At 37.0% G+C, this 22,325-nt stretch overlaps 1 protein-coding gene across 2 annotated transcripts in view; it reads left to right on the top strand.

Annotated features, from left to right (window-relative positions):
- Positions 1 to 3,755, top strand: part of PNPLA8 (patatin like phospholipase domain containing 8) — a 42,791-nt gene extending 39,036 nt beyond the window's left edge. For both annotated transcript variants that reach the window (XM_065938543.1, XM_065938542.1), the window contains exon 10: positions 1,965 to 3,755. In XM_065938543.1, coding sequence (XP_065794615.1) covers positions 1,965 to 2,239 — 275 coding nt within the window. In that variant the 3' untranslated portion in view covers positions 2,240 to 3,755. The remainder of the gene's footprint in view (positions 1 to 1,964) is intronic.
- The last annotated feature ends 18,570 nt before the right edge of the window (positions 3,756 to 22,325 follow it).

Here is a 22,325-nt window from a genome sequence, read left to right as displayed (position 1 = left end):
GGTTATTGATGTATAAAAACAGCAGTTCCCATTGAAAGTTATATGCAAGACCTGAACAGTAAAAAGTACAAAACATGACTGAGAGAAATTAAAGCAGGCCTAAATAATTGATAACTGTGCTAATAAATTGGAAATGTCAGTATTGTTACAGTGGCAAACCACAGATTGATTTATAGACTTTATGCAACTGCTATAGAAATCAAAACAGACTTTCTGTGGGGTAGAGATTAACACGATGACTGTAAAATTCATATGGGTATGCAAAGGACCTAGAGTAACCAAAACAGTTTTGAAAAATAACAAAATTAGAGGACTTAGACCCTCTGACTTCTTGGCCATAAAACTATAGTAAACAAGGATGGTGTTTGCATTAGATCAGTGGTACCTAATAATTCAGAAATTGATCCAGACATGTATGCTCAAAAGATTTTTGACAAAGATAACTCAAAGAGGAAAGGATAATCTTTTCAACAAATAGTACCAAGACAATTAGATAACTGTATTTAAAAAACTGAACCTTGACCCTGCACACCATATACAAAAACTAACTTGAAATGGATCATAGATCTAAATATAAGAGTTAAAACTGCAAATCTTCTAAAATAACCTGGAGAAAATCTTAATGATGTTGGGTTAGGTAAAGAGTTTTTGATAGTACATAAGAGGCAAAATAGATAAATTAGACTTCATTAAGTTATAAATTTTGTTCTTCAAAAGACACTTTTAATAAAATGAAGAGACAGGCTATCTACTGAAGTCAAATATTGGTAAAATATGTGTTTGATCCATCATCAGAACCAAAGCATATAGAAAATGCTTCCAGTATATCATATAAGGAATATATAGAGATGAAAACAAAACAAAAAATCAGTGAAAAAAAAATGGCCAAAATATTTGAACAGACACTTCACTGAAGAAGATATACAGGGGACTGATAAGTACATGAAAGATTTTTCAGCATTATTACTCATTAGGGAAGTGAATATTAAAACCACAAGATACCAGTACACACCCTCTAAGATGACTAAAAATAGACCAACAATATCAAGTCTTTGCAAGGATACGAACAGTGGGAACTCGGATAATCCTTGTGGTTGACATGCAGAACGGTGCAACCATTTGGAAAAGAGTGTTGTTGTTCTTAATAAGATAAGTAAACTTTTACCATATGAACAAGCAGTTTCATCCCTAAGTATTTATGCAAGAAAAATAGAACCATATATCCACAAAATGATTTAGAATTATTACTAATAGCTGAAAACTGAAGAGAAGCAGACCCAGACCAGAGAGAAAAATTGTGTAGTATCCCTACATGAATTACCACTTAGCAATAAAAAGGAAGAAACTATTGATCCATACTGCAACATGTATTTCAAAAGCATTTGCTGAGTAAAAACAATAACCAGACACAGAAGAGCTATGTATATATTTGTAAGTTTATTTATATGAAATTCTAGAAAAGGCAAAAGATAAGGAATCAACCATAAAGAGGCATGAAGAAGCTTTTGGGGTGATAGACAATATTCTTTGTCATGGTGGTTGTGATCAAACAAGTGTATACAGTTGTCAAACCCTGGCAGTTTAGACATTTAAAATTTATTAACCTTACTGTATATAAATTATACCTCAATAAAGATGACCTCAGGAAATTAAAAAACAACAAAAGGAAGGTTGAAAAGGCGTCTCAGCAGTGGCTAACAGTATGACGAAAACAGAGAAGAGAGTCCTGGAGCTGGGATCCTAATTTAACAGAATTATATGGTACATATCAGGAATTGAATTTCATTTCATAGTTATATTCAATATTACGGATTCTTTACTCCTGCCGTTAATTAGCTAGAATGTGAAAAATAAGCAGGCTTTCTGATTTGCCTAAAATAGGATAATTTAAATAAACATAAAATTAGATCATTGCAGAATAACTTGATTTTTTAATTTGCCCTGTCCTCTCTTTGTTTTAACAGAAGTCCATGTAATGCTTGATGGTCTGTTACCTCCTGACACCTATTTTAGATTTAATCCTGTTATGTGTGAAAACATACCTCTAGATGAAAGTCGAAATGAAAAGCTGAATCAGCTGCAGTTGGAAGGGTTGAAGTACATAGAAAGAAATGAAGAAAAAATGAAAAAACTTGCAAAAATATTAAGTCAAGAAAAAACAACTCTGCAGAAAATTAATGATTGGATAAAACTAAAAACTGACATGTATGAAGGCCTTCCATTCTTTTCAAAGTTGTGATGAGTGTGTGCCTGTAGTCTCCTAACTGAATGCCTGTTGAGAAGATCCACAGAAGTCAATAAGGAATCGTGGGGTTCAGCATGATTTATCTCTAAAATGTTCTTGAATTCTGGGGAATCCTGAAAATACAGTGTTTGGACCAGCTCGCACAGTACAGAGAGAATGTACTTGGTTACAGAATTCATATGGAAATTAGGTTTTTATGATGTTAATAATTAACTGCGCTTTAGGAATCTTACTGTACCTAGTTGGTTTTAGTACATATCAATGTTGTATTGTTTGATGTTTGAAAATTTATTAATATATGTGCCAAACAAGAACTGAAAACTATCACATTATACTTGGTATTTTTACTTTAATCACCATAATCATGTTAAATTTATTTGATCATTGATTTTCTTTCATGTGGGAAACCTAATTTCTTCTTCATTACTTTAAACATTACTTAGGTTTTTGATAGCTACATTCTATGATCCAAATGTTGCCTCCTACAATTGTCATGTGATCTAAACAGATGCAGAAAAAAATGGAATTCTCTCTGTCAAAGGACTTTAGCATTTGAAATATGAAAGAGCCAGATACCGTTTTCTATTCCAAATATGTTTATTTCAACATTGTTTGGTTCCGAAAGATAGGTGAAGTTCCAGTCAACCACTTTTCCCCCCTCAAATTTCAAGATAATGCTGTGTGTCAGTTTTCTAGCTCTAGCTTATCATTCATTCATATAAAATTAATTATTTGAATTTAGTGAAGAAATACCCCATCATTGGCAAAAAATAAACTGTTGAAATAATCTGTTAAAAGGCTGAAGTCATTTTTTAATTATTTACTATTTATAACGTAGCCTGTCATCTCTTTGTAACTCTGTCAACAGTATGCTTTGAAAAAATGTCAGGCTTGTTTTATCTTAACTCCTTTAACCATCTAGACTTCACAGAGATTAATAATATATACAGCCACTTGGATCATTGGTTATGCTAACCAAATTCATCTTTGTTGTATTATTTATCTGCCATGTAAATCCTTTACCACGTTTAGATTTGTCAAGAGAAATGAAAAGAGGTGAGTGTCCTCTGCTTTCTCTACATAAACTAGAGCTAAACCCATTATTGTGTATTTGAATAGTGTTGCATAGAGCCAGTGAGGCGTGGTTCACAGATGCTGGGGGAGCTGAGAGTCTGGGTGCTAATTTGGGCTCTGATGCACAGTCCTTCGGTTTTGACTTGGAGCAGGGTAGATAACCTCTCTGGGCTTCAGATATTTTATTCTGGGAAAGTGGGAAGAGCTAGCTCTAAAATTTTATTTACTCTTAGGGCAACTGGAAAGAAAATTCTACAAATATAGAAGCAAAAGATTAGAAGAGTTGTGAAAATGAATTTTCAGTCCTACACAGGTAAAATAACTGCTTTTTTCAAAGAGGCAAAGAATTCTCTGTTTCAGAAAGAAAATGTAATACATTATCCAACTCATCAATTATTTTAAAAATACAGAAAATAAAAGTTGTAGCTCAGTCTTTTTTGGACAATTCTGTTCTTATTTATGTGATCAGTGCTGTGCTGGTAATATTTCACTTCTGTACTTGCTGCTGTTGTTATCCATTATTAAAAATGGTGCCTTGGGAAGAGTTGTCCTTAGAGGCATATAGGCTGGGATGGAGAGAGCCTGGCTGGGGTTTTAATTACACCCTGCACCTCTCCCTCCCCCACGCCACGCCACACTTTATCCAGGAGAAAGAAGATGACAAAGGAACCTTCTGAGAGGGAGGGATGTCAGGAATACTGAGCATGCAGTCTGAGGGGCACAGTCCCCGCTTCCTGCCCAGCAGTTTCTGACAACTGCCTTCTCCTTTCACTCGGGATGAATCTGCTAATGACTGAAGGACTGGGACCACTAGAGTTCCAGGCTCAAAATTTTACCTGACCTGCTATGCTCTAGAAATATTGGGTTGGCCCAAAAGTTCATTCATACTTTTCTGTAACATCTTACAGAAAAACCTGAACAAACTTTTTGGTCAACCCAGAAATTCCAGTTACAGTTTTGAATATTCCATAAGTATCAGTGCTAGTTAATGTGACTAGAAACATCGCCTTGTAACGTCCAAATTACACTTTCTAGACAGAGTGTAAGTAACTATGAAGCTACCGTTGATTTTTAAAGATAGTGTAAAACAGTCATTTCAGACCACAAATATTGCATATTCATATACATCTAGAAGAACTTATACATATGAGAAAAATGCAGATAATTAGAAATCAAAATATTCTGGATTTTCATTGTAATATTGTAATATAGCAAAGTTCAAGTACATTAAAAGTATTACTTAATGCAGTTTGCATACTTGTAAATTACATTCTTGTCCTAACATGATGCAGTTCATCTGTTTTATAGCTAAAGTTAACTCTCCATCCCTTTTTTTTTGCTTGACCGATTATTTCCCTCTTAAACATCACAGGGTACTTTAGCCGAAGCTTTTTTCTGGAACCACACACGTGGCATCTAAGTATGTTCCCATGTCCCTGTCTCTGTTCTTGGTGCTTCTGCTTTTCTCACTCTCCAACAAAAGGCACCCAGTTGGGTGGCACACCCATTTTCCGTTGTCCCCATTTATGCTTGAAACTGGTTATCTGAAGAATTGTGTCATTCACCTGGGATAACCTTCACTTTACAATGAAGTCAGTGGATCCAAAAGCAGAGTGGATTTCTTTTCAGAAAAGAACAGAAGAAAAGAATGCTCTCCTGAAATATGAAGACACACTACCAAGTAGGTTATGGATTCTTTATTGGACTGTTTTTAAAGTACGATCAGTTCTTTATAAGAAGAATGTTTTAAAGTTTTAAAGATAGATAATGGCCTAATTAGGTTCCTTCCAATGGAATAATTCTGTGATAACTTATAAAAGTAAACAGTGATCAAATGAGTTAAATGTCTGTCAGTCAAAGAAGAAATTAGGATATTCCTACTTATTCATTCATATCACTTATTCTCATAAGATTTAACTGATGTCTTTGGCACACAGTTTATGCTTCTTGATAAATTCATTTAAATCAACTAGTTTTCATTCATGCTAGTGAATAGATCTCATTTTTAAAATTATTTTGATTTTTTAAAAATACAGCAATGTGTGCCTTGCAGGTGGCTATATTTTGAAAAATGAAAAACCAAAATGTATCTACTGTCAATAGTTTTGCAGCTAAACCAATAAAGTTATTAGATTGTAGTTCCATTTTTACTGCAAGGGAAATTTCATAGCTCTGAAAGTAGAGAAATATAAATGTATTTAAGTGTTTTCACATCTATAGAGGAAATGTGAATGTTTTTATGATTATTACTAGCTAATATCTAGCACTTACATGCCAAACACTATGCTGAAAGCTTTATGTCCACTATCTTATTATATTATTTATATCCCTGTGGAAGAGGTACTATTACTATTATCCCTAATAATAAAAAAAAAAAAAAAAAAAGGAAGTTAAATAAGGGGCTTCCCTGGCAGTCCAGTGGTTAAGACTCCATATTTCCAGCACTTTACTATAGAGGATTCTAGGAGCTAAGGTCACACATGCAAAAAAAAAAAGTTAAATAAAAATGAGGTAAAGAGAAAAATCATAAACGTTTTGAACTTTTTGTTTCTCTCAAGTAGCCAGGTTCAAAAGTTCATTATTCATTTTGCAAATATTTATTAACTGACGTCTTTGTTTCAAGATCGACTCCACCCTTTACATCACCCATATTGGATCATTCTGGCTTTCACGTGATGTACCTTTTCTTCCTTCATTTTTTACAGCTTGATTGAGATGTGATTTCCACACCAAAAAAGTCATCCACTGCAAGTGTTCAACACTTTGTGGTAGATTTATAGAGTTGTGCAACCATCCAATAGTCCAGTTTTAGAGCAATGCCGTCATCCACAGATCTTGCCTCATGCTTGTTTATAGCCATTGCGTACTCTTGTCCCCTACTCCAGAAACCAGTGTGCTTTCTGTCTGTATAGAGTTACTGTTTCTGGATATTTCCTATAAATGGGATCATATAGTATATAATCTTTTGCATCTGTTTTCTTTTCACTTAGCATGTTGCTGAGATTTATCCAGGCTGTAACATAACAGTAGTTGGCTCTTTCTCATTACAGTCCATGGGGTTGCAAAGATTCGGACATGACTGAGCAACTAACACTTCCAGTAACTATTGATGTTGAGTATCTTTTGAGGTATTTATTAGTTATTTGTATGCCTTCTTTTATGAAATATCCATTCAACTCTTTTGCCCAATTTTAAATGGTTTATTTTCTCGTTATTGAGTTGTGCAAAAGTTTTTTATGTTCTAGATGCAAGTCTTTTGCCAGATAATATGTATCTCCCAGTCAGTGGCTTATCTTTTCATATTTTCAGTAGTGTCTTTTAAGTATGCATATGAGTTTTTAATTTTGATGGTCAGGTTATCAATTTATTCTTTTGAGTTAATTTTGTATATGTGTACATGTGTGTTCAGTCACTCAGTCATGTCCAGCTCTTATCAACCCTATGGAAACTGTAGCCTGCCAGGCTCCTCTGTCCATGGGATTCTCCAGGCAAGAATACTGGAGTGGGTTGACATTTCCTTCTCCAGGTTATCTTCCTGACCCACGGATGGAACCCATGTCTCCTGCATTGGCAGGTGGATTCTTTACCACTGAGCAACCTGGGAAACCTATATGGTGTGAATAAGGGTCAAATCTCTCTTTCTCTGTTTTGCATAAGGATAATAGTTGTGCCAGCATCATTTGTTAGTCACTCAGTCATGTTCAATTCCTTGTGAACCCCTAGACTGTAGCCCACCAGGCTCCTCTGTCTGTGGAATTTTCCAAACAAGAATACTGGAGTAGAGTACCATTCCCTTCTCTAAGGGGATCTTCCCTACCCAGGGATCGAACCCAGGTCTTCCACATTGCAGGTGGATTCTTTACATCTGAGCTACTGGGTCGGGAAGATCCCTTGGAGGAGGAAATGGCAACCCACTCCAGTATTCTTGCCTGGAGAATCCCTTGGACAGAGGAGCCTGACAAGCTACAGTACATGGGGTTTTAAGAGTCGGATACAACTTAGTGACTACACCACCACCACCAGCGTCATTTGTTTAAAAAAAGTTCTCACACCACTGAATTGTCTTTGTTCTTTTGTCAGAAATCTGTTATCCTTATATTTGTGAGTTGATTTCTGGACTCTTTTTCTGCCCCATTGACCTATATGTTAATTCTGTACTGGTACCACAGGTCCTGTTACTATAGCTGTATGTAACTTTTAAAATCAGACAGTAGAATTCTTTCAACTTACGCTTTTTCAAACTTATTCTGGTTTTTCTGGTTCCTTTGCATTTCAAAATAAATATTAGAATCAGCTTGTTGGAGCACATGTGCACACACACACATACACACACAGAGCTGAAATTCTGATAGGGATTGCATTGAATGTATTAAGTTGAGAGAACTGACATATTAACAGTATTAATCAATTGTCTGTCCTTTGAAGTATACAGTGAACATAAAAAAATTTTTTTCTAAACAGTGTTTTATAGTTTTCAGTGTATATATCCTGTACGCCTTTTGTAGAATTTATTTCTAAGTATTTTTAAGTGTGCAATTCCAATTGTACAGCAATATGTGTATATACTAAATGTTACAGTTAATTCTTACACAGAATTAACTGATGTAAGGGATTTAAATCTCTGGAAATAATATTGATTGAGAAAGATCAGATCTAATTCTGCATTAGATGATATTTTATTGTTGCAGGTGCTCAGTAACTGATAAGTTACTGAGTTAGATTTTAACATTTTGTCTTCCCTTATTCTTATATAAAATGTTTTGAATTTATTTCTGATTAAATGAGTTGGGTTGGTGTTCAGTCTCAATCAGGAAAAACAGGAATTATAGACTACTTTAGAGAAGATCAGTGTGGTAGATACTTAAGACATTTGCTAGATTTTGAGTTTAGAAGTTAGCGTGCTTTCCTTTTCATATTCATTGTAGATTTCTGTGTTGATACTAACTAATAAAACAAAATCCTTTTACATAGGCTAAGCAATTACAAACTCTCAAGTGTAGAAGTTCCTGAAATGTATTTAGTTAGAACAGGAGCCAGTGATGAATTTAAACAGTGGCTCAAAAGAATCAACGTGTGCAGGATATAAAATTAATACACAGAAATCCCTTGCATTCGTATATACTAATGATGAGAAAACAGAAAGAGAAATTAAGGAAACCCATTCACCATTGCAACAAAAAGAATAAAATACTTAGAAATAAATTTACCTAAAGAAACAAAAGACCTATATATAGAAAACTATAAAACACTGATGAAAGAAATCAAAGATGACACAAATAGATGAAGATATATACCATGTTCGTGAGTTGGAATAGTCAATATAGTGAAAATGAGTGTACTACCCAAAACAATCTATAGATCCAGTGTAATCCCTATCAAACTACCAACAGTATTTTTCACAGAACTAGAACAAATAATCTCACAATTTGTATGGAAATACAAAAAACCTTGAATAGCCGAAACAATTTTGAGAAAGAAGAATGGAACTGGAGGAATCAACCTGCCTGACTTCAGACTATACTACAAAGCTACAGTCATCAAGACTTATGGTGCTGGCACAAAGACAGAAATATAGATCATAGGAACAAAATAGAAAGCTCAGAAATAAATCCACACACCTATGGACACCTTATCTTTGACAAAGGAGGCAAAAATCTACAATGGAAAAAAGACAATCTCTTTAACAAGTGGTGCTGGAAAAACTGGTCAACAACATGTAAAAGAATGAAACTAGAACACTTTATAACACCATACACAAAAATAAACTCAAAATGGATTAAACATCTAAATGTAAGACCAGAAACTATAAAACTCCTAGAGGAAAACATAGGCAAAACACTCTCTGACATAAATCACAGCAAGATCCTCTATAACCCAACTCCCAGAGTAATGGAAATAAAAGCAAAAATAAATGGGACCTAATTAAACTTAAAAGCTTTTGCACAATGAAGGAAACTATAAGCAAGATGAAAAGACAGCCTTCAGAGTGGGAGAAAATAAAAACAAACAAAGCAACTGTGAAAGAATTAATCTCCAAAATATACAAACAGCTCTTGCAGCCCAATTCCAGAAAAATAAACGACCCAATAAAAAAATGGGCTAAAGAACTAAACAGACATTTCTCCAAAGAAGATATACAGGTGGCTAACAAACACAGAAAAGATGCTCAATGTCACTCATCAGAGAAATGCAAATCAAAACCACGATGAGCTACCATCTCAAGCCAGTCAGAATCAAAAAGTCTATCAAAAAGTCTACAAACTATAAATGCCAAAGAGGGTGTGGAGAAAAGGGAACCCTCTTACACTGTTGGTGGGAATGCAAACTAGTACAGCCACTATGGAGAACAGTGTGGAGATTCCTTAAAAAACTGGAAATAGAACTGCCATATGACCCAGCAATCCCACTGCTGGGCATATACACTGAGGAAACCAGAATTGAAAGAGACACGTGTACCCCAGTGTTCACTGCAGCACTGTTTACAACAGCCAGGACATGGAAGCAACCTAGATGTCCATCGCAGATGAATGGATAAAAAAGTCATGGTATATATACACAATGGAATATTACTCGGCTATTAAAAAGAATGCATTTGAGTCAGTTCTAATGAGGTGGATGAAACTGGGGGCCTATTATACAGAGTGAAGTAAGTCAGAAAGAAAAACAGCAATACAGTATATTAACACATATATATGGAATTTAGAAAGATGGTAATGATCTTATATGCAAGATAGCAAAAGAGACACAGATATAAAAACAGACTTTTGGACTCCGTGGGAGAAGGTGAGGGTGAGGTGATTTGAGAGAATCACCTTGAAACATGTATATATGAAATAGATCACCAGTCCAAGTTTGATGCATGAAACAGCACTCAAAGCTGGTGCACTGGGACAACCCAGAGGGATGGGATGGGGAGGGAGATGGGAGGTGGGGTTCAGGATGGGGGGACATATGTACACTTGTGGCTGATTCATGACAATGTATGGCCACCACAATATTGTAAAGTAATTAGCCTCCAATTAAAACAAATAAAAACATGAAAGCTCATCTCAGACTTTGTGAGTTTATGAATGTGCACACTTTCTTATTTTTCTTTTACCAGTTGGCAGGACAACAGATAAGACATTTCTAGTAGCAGAAGTTGACCGCTTGATTTATTTTTTAGTTGTTTTTAAAGCTGCCATAATTTACCTTTTTCATCCAATGTATGTTATTCTGACAGATTTGTGCTCCTCATGAGTGAATCAGCTATTAAATGCATAAACTTCCTCTTTGCTCCCTTTATGCATTACAGCCATGACATTTGAGTGTTTGCTAAGTACCAGGAGCTGAGCTAAGCAGGCTGCATGTATTATGTAGCACATTTAATACTCACATGTAAGCCTGTGAATAGCATAATTATCCCTTAGAAAGAAAATGTTTCCCAAGATATCCCAGCTAGGAAGTAGCAGATGAACCCATTTTCTAAGTCATGACTCTTCTATACGTCTTCCCGAGAACATCATTTTGTGAAATGTTGTAAAGAGATTTCAGGTCCCGTTTACTAAACTGAATCTGTAAACTCAAGTTTAATCTGTGAAGTATAATTCTAACATCTAATTGTGTGAATACTTTCTGTGTTCTTGTATACCACAGTGGTTCTCTACTAGGAGTGGTATTACCCTTCTCCCTGGAAGGATTTGAAAATCTGAGAGAGTGAGGGGAGATTGTCTGGTAGAACTACTGGCCTTTAGTACCCCAGGAGTCAGAGATAGTAAATGTTATATGTACAATGCACAGGGCAGCCGCTCATAATGAACTCTTCCACCCAAAATACCAATATTGCTCCCTTTCAGAACCACGAGCTGCTTATCTTTACGACATAAATGATGAATTTCTTCCACCAGAAATTGAGGGTATACTTTGCCCAGAGTTAGGGTGCATATTTGTAAAGTTCCATTTTGATTCCATCTCAAGAGGAATTCTTTGTGCATTCATTGCCCCTTGTTCACTGGGTCTTTTTTTTTTTTTTTTTTTTGCCAAGTTTAAATACAACTGAACTGTTCACTTAATCTTACTTTTTGGACCAAATCTGTGGCAGCTACTCTGTCATGACTAGGAAGGAGGGAGATCACATTAAAAAACAGTTTGTTCTGTTCCTGGCAGAGCTATCCACCATCCGAAAAAGGATTCATAGAATACAGATGGCCCTGAACGAAAGTGTTTTCATGTGCCGGTCCAGGGGTTTGATAAATGTGTGTCTCTCAAGAGTCAGACTGATTGCCTTGTTCATTATAACCTTTATTCAACTGATGCAAGTCAATTGAAATATTCCTTACATTCCACAGATACATATTATTAATTGAGTCTTCTGAAGTATTGACTGGAATGTTGACTCACTTTCATGATGAAAGATTTTAATACAGATTCATTCCTTACCTCTAGACAATATATATGGTGAGTTGTATTTTAAAGATTTCAGTTTAATTGATGTGAACAGATTACATGGTCCAAAATGGTTGAGAGTTCCAGTAATAGTTGTAGCTAACATTTATTGCCATATAATCTTCATACCAAGGTACTGTCATTATCCTTATTTTATATTAGCACTGAGATGATGATGGTGGTGATGAGAAAAGTCTTACATTTCTTGCCTGATACTGAGTTTGAGCTTTGTATCCTTCCCCAAAGAGAAAACAAATAACCTTTTCATTACAAGTGGAAGGTTATCGATCATAATGTGGACATGGGTGGATAGCTGTCTTTCTTAAATTATTTATCTAAAATAACAAACACCTTACTATCCCTTCGTGTATTTTGTTCTCATCTACATTAGGTATTACTATAATACCTGATTTATATTTTTAGACAATTTTCAAGGATCAGACTAAGATAAATGTGCTCATCTTATAGAAGAATAAAATAGTAAGCTAACAATTATGAGTTGGTAGCACTCTTTCCTGGCTACAGTCCATGGACTCGCAGAGTCGGGCATGACTGAAAGACTGAGGACAGCACTCTCAGAATGTACTGCTACTGACAGTGTTTGTAAAAACAAAGTGATAACAGCAAGCCAAAAATCAATCCAATGATCTGCAAAGAAAGAGGCTGTGTCATCTTACATTAATTGTGTGACATTGTATTCCCAACACACCTCGCCCCAGAAAATATTTAATGTAGTGTTAAATAACCTATCAAGATAATTTTAAAAGAACTCTGAGTACAATTAAAAATAACCCATACCTTGGCCAAACAACAGAATGTGAAAAAAAAGAAAAAAGTCATCCAATGTTTTATGCCAAGATACACAGTCTTTGGAATTCACTGTAGGAAGAAGGTCTTACCTTTCATTATGTTTTGTACAATTGGACCACCTTTTCAAAAGCAGATGTTCTACGGTAGCAAACATGTCACCGTGCTTCTGTGTTTGTGATACTATATGAACAATCTAAGGAATTCTTAAAAGTCCCTCAAAAAAGTTAAATAAAACTAGGGTGACTTGCCCCTCTCCCTGCCTTTTAGATTTGGCCTTAAAAACATGTTTTAAAAAAATAATACTAGTAGAATTAAGAGCCATTTAAAATCACTTTTTTCCCCCTGTGTCTCAGATGTTAAAACTACATCTTGTAAATCATGGGTGCTGTTATTTTGCTAATTTTGAATGAACTTGTTTGGTATCAGGATGGAGTTAATCCATGCACATCTAAACATGTTGAATTCCATTTCCTGAATTGAATTATGTGAAAAGTCCCAATACTGACACTCAAAAATTATAGAAGTAATCAAACTCCAGACTATTTGCTTAGTATATAATGCAGATAAACTAACATGCATATAGTGTATAACAAAGCAATATACACTTCAGAGGTTTTGATGAAAGTTAGATGGTTAAGAATTTTGTGATATAGGCTTATACTACTCTCATTTTTTGAGTATGGGTGAGTGGCTATGTCCTGATCTCCCGATGGAGCATCCCAGTTCAGTTCAGTTCAGTCTCTCAGTACGACTCCTTGTGACCCCATGAATCACAGGACGCCAGGCCTCCCTGTCCATCACCAATTCCCAGAGTCTACCCAAACCCATGTCCATCTAGTCGGTGATGCCATCCAGCCATCACATCCTCTGTGGTCCCCTTTTCCTCCTGCCCCCAATCCTTCCCAGCATTAGGGTCTTTTACAATGAGTCAACTCTTTGCGTGAGGTGGCAAAAGTATTCAGCTTCAACATCAGTTGAAGGATTTTCAGCTTCAGCATCAGTCCTTCCAATGAACACCCAGGACTGATCTCCTTTAGGATGGACTGGTTGGATCTCCTTGCAGTCCAAGGGACTCTCAAGAGTCTTCTCCAACACCACAGTTCAAAAGCGTCAATTCTTTGGCGCTCAGCTTTCTTCACAGTCCAACTCTCACATCCATACATGACTACTGGAAAAACCATAGCCTTGACTAAACGGACCTTTGTTGGCAAAGTAATGTCTCTGCTTTTAAATATGAGCATCCCAGGTGTCTGTAATAGTGTGTGGAAAATTACTGCTACCATCCGTCCCATCACAGATATAATAATCAGCTCACAGAGTAAGACTTCAACTTTCTTTAGAGTAATTTTCACAATCTTATATGCCCTGCAGTCATTTTAGAAACACCTGAAAAGTCATGACGACAAGTTTAAAAGATGTAAATAGAACTATTATATATGCTTCTTTATGAAGCATGAGAGAGAAAGGAAAATTCTCATTGGGCAACAAATAATTGCTATAATGTAGCTTTATTTTTATCTGTATTATGCATTCCCTACCCAGCTGGTCACATGCTGCTTCCAACTCTCACAGTTTCTAACACCCTGCTAGATACATTATAGGCCCTTATATTTGTAGAAAGTGAAAGTGCGAGTTGCTCAGTCATGTCCGACTCTTTGTGACCCCATGGACTATACAGTCCATGGAATTATCCAGGCCAGAATACTGGAGTGGGTAGCCTTTCCCTTCTCCAGGGTCTCTTTCCAGCCCAGGGATCATATCCAGGTTTCTTGCATTGCTGACGGATTCTTTACCAACTGTGCTATCAGGGAAGCCCAAGTATTTGTAAGTCGGACTTAATTGAATGATCTGCCTTACACAGTTATGAGGAAGTGGGGAAAATGAAGATGCTCTAAAGGTACTTTCTGAATCCGTTTACTTTAAAATCTGAAAATGAGGCTGGTTCCCTGTGCTGGTGCATAGAATCATGGCTGGGATCCTTTTCCTCACTGTGCGCACAACCCTTTCCAGACAGTGAGAATCACACAGGTTACAAAGCCTGTCGTTCTCTCTCACCTGGTGCCTGAGGTAAGGACATCATTTATAGTGTTTGCATGTCTTACCTCCTGACAGGGACTCAAATACAACCCTCTGGGCACAGAAGAAAGATTTCTTTTGTTTGAAATGTGAACTTTTTTCCACCTTTTACTATAGTATATGCTCATTCTAAAACCCATTCTTATTGGACTGCCTTGTTGCCATGATCCTTAAAGATGCATCTTATTTTAGTAAGTTTGTCAGTGGAGACCTCAATGGTCAAAATAACTGTGGTCTATATTTGTATACAAAATTTATTTATAGTTGCTTATGGCATTTGTGTACTATCCAGAACACCTTCGAGTCAATTTCTTCATTTTATTATAACAACTGTCCTGTGGGCTTGACAAGGCCAACATTGTTATTCCACAAGGAATATATAAAATATAGCTCTGAAAACCCAAAGGTTTGTCTGACTTCACCTTGTTTAGTATGATGGCTTGAGCCAGTAAATTCCCAGCCGAGAACTCTTTCCACTGCTTTCCAAATAATCACTGGGGGTGGAGGTATTGGTTGCAATAAATAGGCTCTGATCATAGTGGGGATTTGTATTCTTACCCAGTGCAGTACAAGATTTGCATTTCTGGGAGAGAATGGCATGTGTTAAGTGCTCTTTGTATCATGAACCTAACTGAGATTTAAGTATATAAAAGAAACGTGTCCTTGAATGATTCTGTGATGACCTAGATGTCAGAAAAATAAAACAGTACAGTGAGCAATATCTCGGACAGTTTAGGAGCATACAAATCGAACAAGGTCAGTGCAATGTTCAATTCTGTATCTACTTTCTCTCAAGTCCCTGATCATAGCCTAAGGGAGGTAATAGGTTTTGTGTTAAGATGAAGCTCTTTGTCAAAACTCAGATGGGCTCAAAGTGAGGCCCTAGGCAAGTTCACCTCCCTGAGAGTTTTCTTACCTGAAACACAGAGTTGTTTGAGCCTTAAGAAGAATGTAGGTTAAAGGACCTGAAATATAGTATATAGGTGCTCAATAACTACATGTTTGTAATGTATATTACTAATAGGTATTACATGAGTATATGCTAACAGCAGTTATTTTTGTGTTCTGGGAAATTAAGATCCCAAGTGAAAATAATAATTTTTACTGAGTTATATACTTCTCAAATCACAGTGTTCTTTTTCTCAATGTCACAGATTTACGTGTGCAACACCCCTCCCCTTCAGTCCTTGAAAGGATCAGGTCATCCTTTGATGTGACCTCTTTATTTTTCTGCATTATCTTTTATTACTCTGTTCTGTTGTGCCATATGATGCATGGCTAAAAACACTACTATAAGTATTATGTTTTGGGGTTATAAATTGAGGGTATAGTATAATGTCCATTCTTATTTATATGAAAATAATGTTATCGACCTTGGAGGCAAATGATCTTGTTGCACGTAAATTATTGTGTCCCATGTTATTTGCTGCCAAATAATTTTCAACAGTTGTCAGTGGCCTTGTTTCTGAAATTGATTTTAAAATAAAACAAGCATGAATTTAGAAACTGTAAACCTTACATGTTTTATTTATGCCTAAAAAAGATACTTTGAGATATTCCACAGATCATATTTCTCTTAGGCTGCAGAAGCTACTCACTGTGCAGGTCACATGATTGAAAATGAAACCAGTTAGATGTGCAGAAATGTATCATGGGCCATCCCATCGTTACCACCTCACATCCTGACTATGGAGTCTACTCACATCCCCCAGAGATGACTACATCAAGAAATGAGGAGAGGGAAGTACTTCAAGTTTAATCCAGATAATGTGGCAGGAATTTGGCAGGCAGGGAAGGAACGGTGTCCAGAGAATACGTTGATGTTTGTTGTCCTGGACGGAGGGGTTTAGTCTTCCTCTGTAGTGTGGAAAGGTATTCTTTGGGCTGTGCCGCTATATGGTCCCGCCCCTTAGTATACACACACCAGGGTTCCTGAGACCTGTGAGTTCCCTGTTGCTGGCATTTCATTCATTCATTGAGGGAATTTTTTTTTAAGTGTAAATAAAATATTTTATAAAAAATGAAGTATATTTTGAACACAACAAAATGCCTAGTTATAAGAAATCTGTATAAAAAATAAGTGCAGTGTTTTCTGCAAAGCAACTTGTTCTATGTGTAGAGCAGACTCACTGGAAAAGACCCTGATGCTGGGAAAGATTGAAGGCAGGAGAAGGGGGAGCAGAGGATGAGATGACTAGAAAGCATCACCAACTCAATGGATGTGAATTTGACCAAACTCTGGGTGATAGTGAAGGACAGAGGAACCTAGTGAGCTATAGTCCCTGTGGTCGTAAAGAGTCAGACAAGACTGAGCAACAACAACTTGTTCTATAAACTTGGATTTTATATATTGGATTTTCTGTTATCATCTTCTCCTCCACTTAAGTTATGGCATCAAAATTGCATTGGAATTTTTCCCTACCTTTGGGGTGATCAATCTATTGATATAAATACAAAGCTATAGGTTTGAAAGGAATAATACAAGTCACTGAATTCAATGCCTTCTCCTTCCCCTGCCTCTAACTCAACCAACCCTAGCCAATGATTGAAATTCTTTCTAACACCCCTACCAAGTCTTGGCTTCCTCTTTTAGTAATGAAGACCCCACATCTCCTGCATGAAGCACCTTCCATGCTTGGCAGTGAACCTTGGGTTTAGGGAACTGATTCTCAATACTTTTTCTAAACAACCGTGAGGGAATCCCAGGACACCTTCATCAGTAACAGTAGTTTTACATATAACCAAACTTTTAATAGACGCTATCTCTAGAGAGCAAGATGGTGATTGGAGGAAAACTTTCTCTTTTCATTTGGTACACTTCTATTGGTAATTTTTTTTTACAGTGAATATATATTACTTTAGTACATACATGCATACAGTTAGAAAAGTGGTCCAAGGGGGTAAATCTTAATCACACTAGGGATAGGGTGTTGGATGGGAACAAGTCCCCCTAGACAAATAACAGAATGATAGGAAATAGTTTGTGTTATGATTTGACACCTCCATTGGCTGTAATATTCTTGGGTGTAGAGTGGGCTCTGAATTGACTGGAGATAGTTGGCAGGGAAGGTTGAGCGCCCCCTACCTCCTTGAAAATCATATCTAATCTCTGTCTCAACTGAGTAAGCCAGCTCTTCAGGCATTTTGTGGGATTCCCTGGTAGCTCAGCTGGTAAAGAATCCACCTGCAATGCAGGACGCCCTGGTTTGATTCCTGGGTTGGGAAGATCCCCTGGAGAAGGGATAGGCTACCCACTCCAGTGTTCTTGGGCTTCCCTGGTGGCTCAGCTGGTAAAGAATCCACCTGCAATGCAGGACGCCCTGGTTTGATTCCTGGGTTGGGAAGATCCCCTGGAGAAGGGAAAGGCTCCCCACTCCAGTATTCTGGCCTGGAGAATTCCATGGACTGTATATAGTCCATGGGATCGGATTAAGTGAATATTGACAAAACACCTAATAATTGCCAGGCGTATTTAAGAAATTATGATAAAACAGTGAGGCACAGTGGTGAAAACACCCAAGTACCAGACCTTATGTGTCCCAGAGAGTTGTTTGGCCTTTAAAGCGGTCACTGTGGGAAGCTTTACAGTTTTATCAGTGATTTTCCATCTCTCTTTTGGAACTTTATTCCTGAGTGTGTACAATATGTTTGTATATGTACTCTGTATATTAATAACTTCAGTTATATATACACATTATAAAATTTGTTATGTATGTGACCATGTAATTTCTGTTATATACAGAATATATAATTTCTGTTGTACATATGCATATGTTTAATTTTATATAATTTATTTCTTTACTAGTAGTGTGGCAGAAATAACTGAAACTTTGGAACAAAATAACTGAGTGTGAATACATGATCTTTCAGGAAGTTATTTAACCCTTCCAAGGCTTTTTTTTTTTTAAACCTGTAATACTGGATGAACAATGGAAAAATCATACAGTTGTGAAGATTTATTTATCATTATGAAATTAACCCCAAATGGTATCACTGACATTGACAAAACTCTGTCTGGACATTTTAAAAAAATTGAGTCAGTCATACTGCGTTTTAATCAGAAATACCTTCTATATTGCACAGACCTTTTATGCATTCATGTAGAAGCATGCAGTGATGAGCAAAAGTCTATCAAAGTGTTTTGGTTTTTACTTCTGCCTTTAGGTTTTTCTATTTCACAATAGCATGTGCTTCCAAAGGGCCAGAGTCCAGGAGTTCCTTAAGCAAGTATGTAGTCTCTGCCTTTTTGACATGTGCCGTTCTTGCTGTAAAGATGAATGACTGGTACGCATGTTTTATTTCTGGACTGTCTGTTGAAGATCAGAATTCAGAGGCCTGTCCCCCCACGGCATGCATTCATGGGACACACCATTCCTGGGCTCTGGAGTGAAAACATTAGCTGTCTTAGCTCCACGTTTCAATGCAAAGTTCAGACAATATCCTGCAGCCCAGGAACCTCTGATTGGCCTCGGGCATGACAGTAGAGAAGGGGCAGCAAAGAAAAGCAATGAGAAAATGGCCCAAGATTTGATATAAAAGCTTTATTGGAAAGATAAGTGTACTCAAACTTTAGAGAAATAATTTTTAAATCCCCTGTAATTGTGTCATTTTAAATAGATCTTTTTTTTTAAAGTTGAAGTATAACTGATTTACAATGTTGTGTTATTTTCCGGTGCGCAGCAAAATGATTCAGTTATACATATACATTTATCCATTCTTTTTCAGATTCTTTTCCCTTTTAGGTTATTAGAGTATAGTTCCTGTGCTATACAGTAAGCCTTGTTGGTTATCTGTGTTATACATAGTAGTGTGTGTATGTTAATCCCAACCTCCTAGTTTGTCCCTCTCCCCCCGCTTTGGTAACTGTAAGTTTTTCTTTTTTTCCAAAGTCTGTGGGTCTATTTCTGTTTTGTATGTAAGTTCCTTTGTATCTTTTTTTGTGTTTTTTTTTAGATTCCACATATAAGGGATACCATATGGTATTTGCCTTTCTCTTTCTGACTTAATTCACTTCGTATGATAATCTTTAGGTCCATCCATGTTGCTGCAGATGGCATTATTTCATTCTTTTTTGTGGTTAGGTAATATTCCATTGTATATAGGTACAATATCTTCTTTATCCATTCATCTCGTGATATTTAGCTTGCTTCTAGGTCTCTGTTAGTGTAAACAGTGTTGCACTGAACACTAGGATGAATGTACATTCATTAGTAGTTATTGTAAGAGTTTTCATTTGCATATGATCTTTCTTGTATGTATTTCAGAGTTTCAGTAATAGTGCACATATTTTACACTGCACTATTTTCACTCTAGCTTATATTTTCCTTATTTCTCAGTCATAATTATCATTTTAAACTCTTGCATGATATTTCCATGCTGTGCTACACCATAAGTTGTTAAACTATTAATACAGAGGTCCTCTAATTTTAGCAAGTTAAATCAAGGAGGAAGTGAAGTGATTTGATTTTTGAAAAACAGTAGTCCTAGACAGTCAAACAACTGGATAATCAAAACATTAAAGGACAGAAACACAGTTACCTTTAAATGTAGGCTTTGGATGAAAATCCAGAAAGTTTTTCCAGCTAGGAAAGAATAGTCAGAAGGCACTTTTTCTGTACCTACAGCAACATCAGTCAATTTCAAGAAAATTTAATTATACCAATAATCCTTGCCTCAAAAAATGTAAATTAAGATGAGATCTAAAATAAACTGTTAGTAAACCAAAATCATTTAAATCTAGAAGTAGCATTACTATTCTAACAATGTTTTAATACATCAGTATATCTATTATATTAAGAAATAGGTTCATTTAGGATCTCCCCTAACAAGTGGTGGTGGCGGTGGGAGGCGAGACGGGGAGGTTAGAGAAAGAATGCAATTGGAGATCAAAATACTAAATGTTTAAAAGTTACAAGTTATGTTCCATCTTCCTACCTTGATGAAGATGCCTTCAAAAAGATCTTGGCATCCACATCTGAATTTAAAATTCTTGGAGTTCTGTTCCAGGACGTGGTGGCGTAGGGAGTGCGGCCCCAGCCCCCAGCCCACGGCCCCCTGCCAGCTTAGCTGTGAACCTTCAAGGCCCAGGCATGCTAGGCGAGCCTCCCAACCTGCCTGTCCAAGCTCTGTCCACACCCCTGCGTTAGCCACTGACCAGAACTCCAGTTGTTTCTTCTGTTGTTGTTTTCCATCTTCATTAAGATATATTTGACATACAACTCTGTAAACTTAAGGTGTCCAGTGAGATGATTTGATACACTGTAAAATGGTTACCACAACATTAGTTAACACAACCATTACCTCACATGTTTGTTTTTTTTAATATTAAGATAAAATTGACATCTAGCAGGTTACTTTCAGGTGTACAACATAATGATGGCTTGATGTTTGTGTATCCTGTGAAATAATTACCACAGTAAGTCTACTTAATAGCCATCATCACACATAGTTATGGATTCTTTTGTTCTTGTGATGAGAACTTGTAAGATCTACTGTCTTCAGGCCTCCAGTTGCACATACCAGCAGAGCAGTTTTCTGCTAGGAGCCTGAAAAGGAAGACTCTGCAGGTCCTGAGGGGATCCTGGGTACACAGACAAGGTCAGGAGGAGAACAGGATGGCGTGGGCTCCTGGGGGCAGAGCAAGGCTTCCTAAAGCACAAGGCCCAGGGCAGGATGGTACTGGACTTGCTCATGTCCTATGGCTATCTGACACTTAAAAATATTGAACGACCTTACAGTAACATTTAAATTTTCTTTTAGAAAATACAAACGGAAATACAAAGTCAGTTTTTATTAACCCAACACCTTTTTTCTTCTTTACAAAACCCCATGAAACACCAAATGAGAAAGCCAACCATTCATTGAGACCCCCGAGTATTTATCTGAAACCATTCCTTTTCTTTCCTCCACAGTGAATTCATCTTCATTGTACTTGTCATCTGCTCCCTCTTAGGCCAGATGAATGGCACAGATCAAGAGTGCTTCTCAGCATCTCTGTTTGCAGAGCGACAGTTCTCCGTCCCTGATGACCCTATCTGCAATGGCTGATCACACACAGACCTTGGCTGGTCTCACGTTCATCCGGCAGAACCTGTGTACATTCTTGTAGACAGAAACCTGAGGAACAGATGGAGGAGTTGGCCATGAAACATGCTTGTTATCACGGAGAATGTTACTCCTCTTTCCGACTTAGTGCCCCAAGCATGGGGTTGGATCGAGCTGAGCAGAAGATCCTAGTGACTCAGAAGCTTCCAGGGAAGAAATCAACATATGGCAACCACTGAGGTCACACTTTCCTCCATTGCTTGTATAGGTATAGGGATGCTGTGTTGCCAAGCACCAGACAAGGAATGGGTTGTGTATTTCTGGATTCTGTCTGACACATACCCAAGCAGCAGCACACAGGCACACAGAATTCTGTGGTTACACGGCAGATGGTGAAGAGAGGCATGACAGAGCGATCAGTGTGTTTGCATCTGTGGAAACTTCCCACTGTTTACTGGTCAGGTGATCAGTGAAACAGCACATCCTATTATTATTTAGAGTATCTATAAATGTGCATCCTATTATTGTTCATGGTAGGTAATCACCCACCCTGTAGCTCAGGAGGTGTGGTCCAGCTGAGACTATGGCTGGTGTCTAACAGCAGAAAGGAGCAGGGCTGGTGGGTACCTTGATGGCCAACCGCAGGCTTGGC

This window comes from Muntiacus reevesi, chromosome 6 (genome assembly GCF_963930625.1).
Source record: "Muntiacus reevesi chromosome 6, mMunRee1.1, whole genome shotgun sequence".
In the NCBI taxonomy this organism is placed as follows: domain Eukaryota; kingdom Metazoa; phylum Chordata; class Mammalia; order Artiodactyla; family Cervidae; genus Muntiacus; species Muntiacus reevesi.
The sequence above is the reverse complement of the archived record's forward strand: the minus strand, read 5'-3'. Positions and strand labels throughout refer to the sequence as shown.